This window comes from Tympanuchus pallidicinctus, unplaced genomic scaffold (genome assembly GCF_026119805.1).
Source record: "Tympanuchus pallidicinctus isolate F22 unplaced genomic scaffold, pur_lepc_1.0 scaffold22, whole genome shotgun sequence".
Taxonomy (NCBI): domain Eukaryota; kingdom Metazoa; phylum Chordata; class Aves; order Galliformes; family Phasianidae; genus Tympanuchus; species Tympanuchus pallidicinctus.
The window spans coordinates 29,191,152-29,201,256 of NW_026294739.1; the positions used below are offsets into that span (position 1 = coordinate 29,191,152).

General features: G+C 46.1%; 1 protein-coding gene across 2 annotated transcripts in view; it reads right to left on the reverse strand.

The window, feature by feature from the left end:
* VAT1L (vesicle amine transport 1 like) overlaps positions 1-4,170 on the reverse strand; it is a 46,248-nt gene extending 42,078 nt beyond the window's left edge. Inside the window, exon 1 of one of the 2 annotated variants that reach the window (XM_052686035.1) lies at positions 3,775-4,170. In XM_052686035.1, coding sequence (XP_052541995.1) covers positions 3,775-4,004 — 230 coding nt within the window. In that variant the 5' untranslated portion in view covers positions 4,005-4,170. The remainder of the gene's footprint in view (positions 1-3,774) is intronic. The other variant, XM_052686037.1, reaches the window with a different exon arrangement.
* Between the last annotated feature and the right edge of the window lie 5,935 nt (positions 4,171-10,105).

Below are 10,105 nucleotides of genomic sequence, written 5' to 3' on the forward strand. Positions count from 1 at the left end.
CTTGACCAACTCGGGAGGAAAATTAAAAAATAAAAACCACGAACACACACCATACACATGTACACAAAGCTCATCAAGGGTAGGAGGGTTTGGGCACAGTTGGGTTGGGAGCTTTGAAATTATTTTGGAAAGACCACTTCTTATCCAGCGTCCAAGGCCAACCCCGCGTTGCCACTGAGAAGTTGATACACGAAACAGAAATTCTGAACAACAAAATGCCTGTGAAGCACTCAGCATGTGAAAAGGAAAATAAATAAATAAATAAAGATGACAACAACAAAACAAACACGTAAAAAACCCCACAAAACAACCATAACCAAACAACTAAGCAATCACCGTTAGTTTCCTACGGGCCTACGTGCTTTCATGTCCCTGTTACTCTCATTTATGCATTCGGTTTCATTCCTCTGCATCCTCTCATATAAATGAGTTGCTATAAGCCAGATTTGAACAAGCTCTATCCACAACAAAGCTGAAAGTACAACTGGATATATGATAAAACCAGCAAATTATTATCATTTTTAATCAGACGGAGAGCTCAAAACCAAGTAGCTATCTTAGTAACTATCTCCAGGACATCCAACCTTGTCAAATCCTTCACTGAGATTCAATCTACAGCAGATAAAGGAAAAGGGAATTTGGCTGCAAAGAATATTGTAAAAAAATGTCAGAGGTTCTAGAGAATAACCACCATTCATCCCTTGTATCAGCATGAACCAGCATAGCCTCTTCTGGTGTGCAGTAAAAGAAAGTGACTGCTGTATTTCCCGTACACTCATACTCAAAAGGAAAAGAGTAAATTCTAAGTGACCCAATGAGGAACAGTGCACAGCTTCCTGCAGTCATGTGCTCTACATCCTAAATCAAAAGCTGTATGCACATGGAGATAGGGAAGCACATAAATTAGGCTGACAGAGGCTCTGCAAGGAGCTCTCAGCAAAGCAGCAAGGACAGTGGTGTGAGCTACACAGACTGCCTTACACATCCATCTCCAAACCCACTGTTCACCAAAATTGAATTATCTTCAAATCTGACTTTCTAAGACTGCAATGCTTTGCCTTAATAGCTTTGAAGCTCTTGAATATTCACTTCTGTTACTGAGGTTTAACTTTGCTGTGTTTTTTTTAAACTATGGAAACTCCTGTGGGTGCAGTGTTCTATCATCTTCTTTCATCATCGGATCAGCAGTGGTCACTTAGGTTCTCTTTGCTCTGATCCACGCACTGCAGGACACCCAGCACTTCCACTACAAAACATCAGATCACGCTGACCAACGTCAGCACTTTGGTTTGGACAGGAGCTGCTTTTGATCTTTCTTATTTCACTGTAAGATTCCACTGATATTAAACACTGAAGTCACTGAAATACCACAGGGCAAAGAAGAGCACTGAGTTCTAGGTTCTTAAGTCTCCTTTTACGCCAGCAAGTAAATTGCCTGAAAATCACATGCTTTTCATCCAGAAACAGCCACAGCACATGATCAAGACTCCTTTTACAAAGGAAATTGATACACTGTCTCCTATTCTGCAGATTTCGTTCACTTGCTCTCAATTTTTTTAAGTGCTGCTATCTCAAAATCACCGGATCAGAAGGATCACTTCTGCTTCACTCCTCATGACGCACATGTAACGGCACAAGGAAGAAATAATTATAACAGAGCAAAGAAAAATAAAAGGAGGTAATTGCAGGACACGACTCCTTACTCACACACCTTATCTGAAACGTCCGTCTGGGATTGCTCGAGCTATTTGTCTCATCTATCGAACAACACGTCCACTAATATTTTGTAGGCTGCAAGTGGCAGTAAAAACAAACAGAGCAATTTCAGCTGCTCTGTCATTATCAACCAAAAATTATTTCAGGAGATATGCAGAAGCTGTGACTCAGCTTGGACATCAATGGCTGCTCCATCCATTACTCACAGAATGAGGCTAACACATGACTCATCACAACTGAGACATTTTCAATTGGATCACTGATGTGCCAGGCCTTCAGAAGGATAAGTCAACAAGCTAACAGCAACGTACCCTCCATCACCTCTATTTATAGTGCCATACTACAAAATACACACGCAGAAATAATTTAACTGCCTTTACTATATTATTTATCATGCATACACATACTGCCTTAAAATAATGATTAATTTTCTCCACAAGTTAACTCTGCCATGAAAGTCAACTGCAGATCTGTTCCACTAAGCATTATTTGGCAACAATACGACCTAGAGCAAGCTCATCTCTGACATGCTCAGCACTGGGTGCATTAACAGGTGGATGCCACACGGGGAAAACCAACAGTTACTTCTGTTGCTCGGTTTCCCAGACTAGACCACAAGCCATCATTGTCACCTTGACAAATCTTCTCTATTTACAATGAAGAAGATCAGACGAGTTGATTTTGCCTTATTTGGAAGAAACTTTGGTGACCTGAGCACATGTCAGCCCTACAGCCATGCCCAGACAAGCAGACCATGCAGATGGACTCAGCCGGCATGAACGACAGCTGTGACAGCATGCAGAGCTGCGTGGTCTGAGCAGATCCACCGATGCCATAAACAGCAATCCTGGAACTCACACAGCTCACTACAGTACTAGAGCACAGCACAGTATCTCTATTTATTGGAAGAAAAAAAAAAGTTCCTTCACAGGAAGCTTGCTATTTGAGATCTATTCCTTTGATGGAAATGGAGTTCATGCAGACACTGAAGATGGGTGCAAATTCCTCAAGCATACAAAGGAATATGTTTGCATGTGCTTAGAATATGTAAGCTTTTGCAGGATAACTTTTGTTAACAGCTAGAAGCATCACTAAGAAAACAACAAGACCTGTTCCTCAGTAGAATAACAGCCCCCGATAGCAGAACGAGCTCCCCAAGAGCTAAATGGGCTACCATTACTTCTTCTAGCCTGGAACTTCTTGCATTTCTCATCAAAGCCATTAAGAGTCAAACAATTAAACAACACTCAGTAACAGTTATCATTCCCTGTTCAGGTCTACGGATCTCACTTCTTGTGGGTGATACTTTGGGGTTGTTGGGGCAGAATTCCTCCCCACAACCCTTACGATCCCCTGGTGCCAGCACCTCCCAGGCTGCAATATCCTTTAAGTCCCCGGGGAGCTCCAGATCTAAGGCACATGCACAGGGCGTCCATCCACAGGGTGATCGCCTACACCGAGCTGCCCTGCGACACAGCTCAGCCTTCCTCTGTGTTCGCCTTCGGGAACCATCATGCCGCCCAATTGAACAGGACAGCAGGCGGCCAATCCGTGCAGGAAGGCCCTCTCGTTGTCTCCTGCCACTTGAAAAGAAAAAAACAAATAATTCTATTCTCATACAGGAACACGTGCACCGAGAAGTGGCTCCCTAGGAAGCACGATCTGCTTCAGTTGTCTGGAGAAAACAGAAAAGCTGTCTAGGAAAGCAGGCAGACCGCTAAGCGGGCAGGGACCGCGCCGTGCCGGCAGCCAGCAGCGGGACCGGCGGACCGAGCACCGCAGGGACCGAAAGCACACAACAAAACCAAACCCTGAACGCGGGCGGACGCGGTTTTTCCCCGCGTCTCCCTGACGGCACCACGAAAATCGATGATTTTTGTCTCGGCGCCGCTCCTGACAGCGCACCCGCACCTCCGCTCCCCGCTGGATGCCGGGCACAGGCGGCGGACGGCGGAAGCCACAAGTGGGGAAGTTCCCCCTCCAGGGACCCGCCAGCCCCGGCCCCACCCGGCACTGAGCCCCGCGCGCCCCCGCCCCGGCAGAGAGGCGATACTGGACCAGGCTTTCACGCGGATCTTCAGCTCCCCTTCCTGCGGCTCCGGCATGGCTTTCTTGGACACGCGCAGCTTGTTGAGCCCCCCGAAGGCGGACAGCACCACGGCTCTCATCTCCTTGGTGTCCGCCGCCCGCAGGCTGCCGCCCGCGCTGCTTTCGGCGGCCTCCTTGCCGCCCTCCTTCTCGATCATCTGCTCCGTCTCCTCCGCTCGCTGCGCTCCTTCCTTGGCCATGGCGGGGCTGCGGTGCGGCTCCCGCCGGCTGCGGCTGTGCGAGGCGCGGTGCCGCCGTGTGGAATGGCCGCGGGCACGGCGCGGGTCCGCCCGCCGCCGCAATGCACCGACTAGCTGCGCAGCGCCATCCGCCTCCACGCGGCGGGAGGGGACCGCGCGGCCGGGGGAGCGGGACGGAGCGGAGCTGAGGCGGCGGCTCGGCGTCGCAACCGGCGGCAGGGCGGGGCGGGCGCGGGGCGTTCTCCTCGCGGGCTGGCGGCGAAACTGGCGGCCCCAGGTAGCAGCCCGCGGCCCTGCCGCTGTGCCGTCCCCGAGCCCGGCTCCTCGCGAGGCGCGGCCGAAAAGTTCCCCCCGGGACGCGCGTACGGGACGGGGAGCCCGGCTCTGCCCGGCCGTGCGTCGCGCTCAACAAGGGCGCAGCGCTCAGGTCTCTAATTGAGGTGCCTGGCACCTGAACTCCAGCCCGTCCCTCCCCTTAGGGAATGTAAACCACCTCCTCCCCAGATCTGCCCTCACATCGCTGAAGAGCCGGGCGGGTCAAGGTGTTCTTCACTACTTTCCCTTCTTCAGCTCTTGGGGTCAGTCGAGTGGGTGCTCTCAGCGCTGGGAAGAGCATCCAGGTGGACAGGTGCCTCACGGTTGACACAAGCACTGAAAGCAAGCAACTCGAGTTCGAAGCAGTTGCGATGAATATTTCATAGAACCTCTTGAGTTGGAAGGACATTTAAAGGCCATCTGGTCGAGCTCCCCTGCAATGAACAGGGACAGCCACAGCTCCATCAGGTGCTCAAAGCCCATCCAGCCTGTCTCCAGGGATCGGACATCCACCGGCTCTCTGGACAACCTGTGCCAGGACCTCACCACCGTTACTGCAAACAACAACTTCCTCATATCAAGTCTGTATCTTCCCTCTTTCGGTATGAAGCCATTTCCCTTTGTCCTGTCACAGCAGACCCTGCTACATTGTCTGTCCCCTTCCTGCTTATAGCCCTTATAGGTACCTAAAGGCTGCTCTCAGGTCTCCCTGGAGCCTTCTCAAATTCCATTCAGTGTGTGCAGAGAACATCCCTATGGAACTGGGTGTGCATGGAGTGCTCCTTCCAGCCCTCTGCAACAACTCAGTTCTGTTTGAGAATAGGGATTGTCTCTTTGCACTGTGGGTTTGTTACAAATCAGAGTTGATCAATATTCCTTATTTTCACAAAGCACTTATTTCATCTTAGGTTATGTATTCATGTTGTATTTGGGGAAAGCAGAAAAACTAAGAAATTCCTTATTTACAACTGTAATGAGTAATGGAGTAAAACATTTTCATTCACATTAATGAGTGGTGTGAGATACAGGAGAAACAGTTTTTGTATTTCTTTATACTTAGTATGTGATGCTTTGGGATTTTCTTCCTAGTCTTGAGAAAGTTTGCAGGTATCATATTCTTTAAAGTCTATTTCTGAGAATTTTTCATCTAAGTCTGCTATAAATGAAGCAGTAAACAAATACATCTCAGGAGCAAAGGAGATAGAATGCCAGCCACAGGGGAGCTTTGCTGCCTTCATTACCTCGAGAAGTTCAAACAGATCTGATGAAAAGAGGTCTGCTGCCTTAAACGTCTTTTACATTGTCCTTAAGACATATTTTGGACAAGGATTCAAAACCTGCTCATTAACACGGTGGAGAATTTTCTCTGTGACGTATGAGAATGATGCCATTCCTTTTGCTCTGAGCAGCGTGTGGAGGCATCTCGCTACTTTAAAGGTCAGGAAGCATTTTTTTCTTCCCTTGCTCCCCTGGTAATGGCATCAATATTCCCCTCCGTTTGCTATGCACAGTTAATTTGGTGCTGTAAAAAGGAATACAAAGTTCTATCACTTCAGATCTGGCCATTTGAATGCATGACCAGGCAGGCAGCAGTTGAATAAAGAATAACATGCATTTGATTCCTGATGATTCACTCAGTTGGCATCTTATTACAGTTCTAGCTCAGATGGTGAAGTGCAGTGGGAAAGTAAGATGGGTAGCACGTGTCAGCTGAGTGGCATCCCAAGTGATCCAAGGCACAGCTCACTGACACCACACCGTGAGTCTGACACATCCCAAGTGAATTTGGACAGTGAGGTGGCATTTATTTTGCAGTGGATTGCCTGCTAGCGTAGTCCCCACTGTATGCTGATTACTTGGGAGTGTTTTGATTGACCCTGACTAACGATTTAAAGCTGTCTCTCTTCGTCTTTGATCTCGGACTGTAGTTTATCCTGAGTTATTGAATCGTATCCTGTTTGCCAGTCAGTATGCCCAAAGGATGGATGGCTATTCCACAGTTGGAACGTCTTGCCCAGGACAGAAGCAGGTCTTACCCTCGTTGGTTGTGGCAACTGAGGAAACATAGAACTCCTATTTTTGCAGCAATGCTGAATAAAAGGCAATTAAGAGTTCTTTGATCTCCATCCTTATCTGCTGGTCAAGTGCTGTCATCCTTTGCAATAGTAACTATTAAAATGGTGTTTAGAAAGCATAGGAAAATGGAACAGTATATTTGTGGAGGAATGCTGGCAGTTACCATCAATAGTTCTCATTGATTCCAATCCTGTATTTTCAGAACACAATCATCAATTCAGTGAAAGGTCTGAAGTGTAACTGTGTCAGGGACAAACCTGTCTTCACCACAGACACTGCTCTGAGCGTTCGTGCCTGGATTTCATGGAGGGCAGCTGCCCTTCAGAGGAAATCTAATTGCAGGTCTATCATACTTTTGGACTAAGACAGGTAAAGAAATGTTTGTTACTGGAAACACAGACCACATGGAAATCAATCAAAAACTGCAGTAGCTCAGTGCACGGTTTGGTTTTGTTTAAACCCTGAATAATGGCTCATTGCTTTGCTCAGAGGAAGCAATGTATAGATGGCAGAACCAAACCCCTAGAATGGAGAATACTGTAGTTTTCACTAAGACATAAATCGAATTACATTTTCTTTCAACTTATAAAGGATCAAAAACATTTTTAAGTTTAATGAGTGATGCATTTTCTTATAAAAACAGTAAAACCATGGGGCTTTTTTGTCTGTTTTAACGCAAAAAAAAATTGTGCAGTCTTTATGTTGTGTTCTAAAATATTGCTTTCTTTAAAATCTTCTGTTAAAAAAAATATCTGTTTATTACAGGGTAAAAAACAAATCCTCAGGACTCTCTTCACTTTTCCATCTTATTCAACATTTCTCCTTCCAGCACTGTGCACTATGAAGCCTCCATCTTGCTTGACAGCAGATGCATCTCATGTTTTGTCCTTTGAGAGCATGTTCTGAATACCTATTTCAGCCACTGTTCCAACCTGTAGTCCACAACGTCTCTTATCAATAGGAAAATGCCCTCACTGATTTGTTTTTCCCTGTACCCGTGCACTGGCTATCTTAACAAAGATGTTTGCAAAGGAGCCTCTAACAATATAGCATGCTAGATTTATTTCTTTGTCTGCTTTTTGCAGCCAAGAGAAACCTCTGTTTCCCCATGTTTATTCACATTGAGGTAACTATTTTATTTTATATTGGCCACGGGCTTTTTCTTACTGGTGCAGCAATGTATGAATCATAAAGGCAAAAGAAGCAATTCTGTCTGTAGTCACTGTAAAGACCTGTACCTTTCCCTTCAGTAGATAGAAGCAGCTTTAAGCTCCTCAGAGCCATCAGGAATTGCATTTTAAATTAAAAAGGACAAGAAAACAAAGCAGTCACAGAAGATTTGGCATGGCCAAGGTATGCTAATGTGACTTATCTTGTGACCACACGGACTTTCACTTCTTCATTATTTTTTCATTTGTCTTGTGCAGAAATTGTGTTCAGGTACTTCAGTGATGGATGCAAAAAAACTTCATTTATGACTTTTTATTAGAGCCACACGATCCATTTGTTTGGGGACTTGGTGCAGGAAAAAATTACCACTTGGTCTCTTCCCCTGCTGCCTGTGCAACTACTGAGAGAGGAACAGTAAATCACCACGAGCAAGGTTAAGGGAGATGAGTACATTAGGACTGTCATTGCCTAGAAGTGTGGCTCAGAATGTGAGCAGACTGGCTGTCCTGTCCTGACTCCATCATTTCGATTCTGTATGACTTATTTCCCTGTTTATTTACCCCACATGAATAATGACCAGTCATAGACTTTCACAGCTCCCATGTAGTACTGTTCAAATGCTCAATAGCCTTAGGTTTTTTTTCAGGATATTACAATGCCACCTGGGAATACCAGACGCATTCAGACATTATTCAAACTTTATTCTTTAAGGTAATTCATAGCTAAAAATCATCGCAGCTGTTAGACCTGCTCTTGAAAGCACTATGGTCAGTAGCTGTCCACTTAGCTCTCTGGGGATGCACACAGTGCCTTATGCACTTACTTTGTGTGGCTCCAGGCATTGAAAAAGAGTAATCATACTTGGCATTTTGACTCAGTTCGGTCTCAGCAATTATAGAACCCAAGTAACTTGTTAAAAGCTTGTGAAAAAATGTCACTGAAGTGTATCACAGAGTTGAAGTGTATAGAAGGATGAGAATTCAACCATCATGGGATTATGTTTGAACAGGATCTCCAGCTGTTGTAGTGGATATAAGGAGGTGATATTCTTGGTTATGGTACAGTGCTATCGTCAGGAGCATCTGTTTGTGATTGTTGTCTTCCAGACTGATTGCATCTAATAATGCATTGTATTTCTGATTGAAGTTTTCTTCAACAGTCTATTGAATGGCTTTGCGAGCTGTGCTTTCTTCCTCACTGAGTACTTATAATACAGGTGCCTCCTGAGTGTGCTGAAAACGAAACAAACCAGAGCAATCCACAACAGAATTGAGCTGTTAGGTTTACAAAGCTGAGCTGTTTTGTGCGTTTCTAAGTTACAGTCTAGTGGCACAGGATGTAAGCATTGCTGGTCTGGAAGCAGTGGTGCTTCTGGCTTGGATTTAGACCTGAAGGCATTATACAAATTCACAGCACAGTTTCTGCTGGGCTTACAACACAAAGAACTCTTCACCTCACAGCGTCGTGATGCAGCTTTCAGTACCATTTCAGTTGTGCCCTCTCTAATGGGCCTTTGAGGAAAGGAACAGGATGCTCTTCAGCACAGTTCTGCTTTCTTTGGAGTGTGTTATCAGGCTATTAATTATCTCTTCCATACACATCTCACTCTTTTCTATTCTCTATCAGATGATACTTGGAAGAAAAAAAAAAAAAAAAGCCAAAAAACAACAAAAAACCCCTACAGAGCCCTCATCCCCAGCTTATTAGGAGATTGGTTTGCCTTGAGCACTGTTCACGTTAATGGGACTGCCTGCTACAAAGCTGCTGGGTTAGACTCCATTTGGAACAGGCAATCACTACGTGAAAGCACGTGAGTTTGCAAGCAGGGTCTCCATCCTGTGCTGGAGTTAATTTTCTTCACTGCCACTGGCGTGGTGCTGTGTTTTGGGTCTGTGAACAAACAGCACTGATAAGGTGTGGATGTTTTGGTTCTAGCTGAGCAGTGTTTGCAGTGCCAAGGCCTTGTGTTTTGCAGGATGCCTGGCCGCAAGGAGCTGGCTGCTCAAGGAGCTGCCAGGGGCACGGCCAGCACTGCCTGCCCTGAGCACAGGGATCCCCCGTGCCGTATGGTGCATGCTCTGCAATGAAAGCTTCAGGACAGAGAGCAGAGGGGAAAGTCTGGGGCTATGACTGAGGGCCTGTTTTCCAGGAAAGCGGCTGAAATCTACCTATTGCCGGGAGGTACTGAATAAATTCCTCCTTTTGCTTTGCTTCACTTATCGAACTGCCTTTATCTCAACCCACACATTTTCTGTTTTGCCCTTCTGTTTTTCTCCCAGTCGCGGTGTGGGGGAGTAAGCGAGCAGCTGTGGGACTTGCTGCCTGCCAGGGCTAACCTGCAGCACAGCCAAAAGGCAGATGCCTGCCTCGTGAGCCAATGCAGCTTCTTCGAGTAATTTTTCAGGAAAACCACTACATTAGGAAGGTGTGAATCGAGCCTGAAAAATTGTAATGCCTTTCCTACCTAGGGAAGTGATGCTTTAGACTAAAGTAAAGCATGCAAGTGAAATGCTTGAGGTAAGCTTGTTCTATCAGTAAGT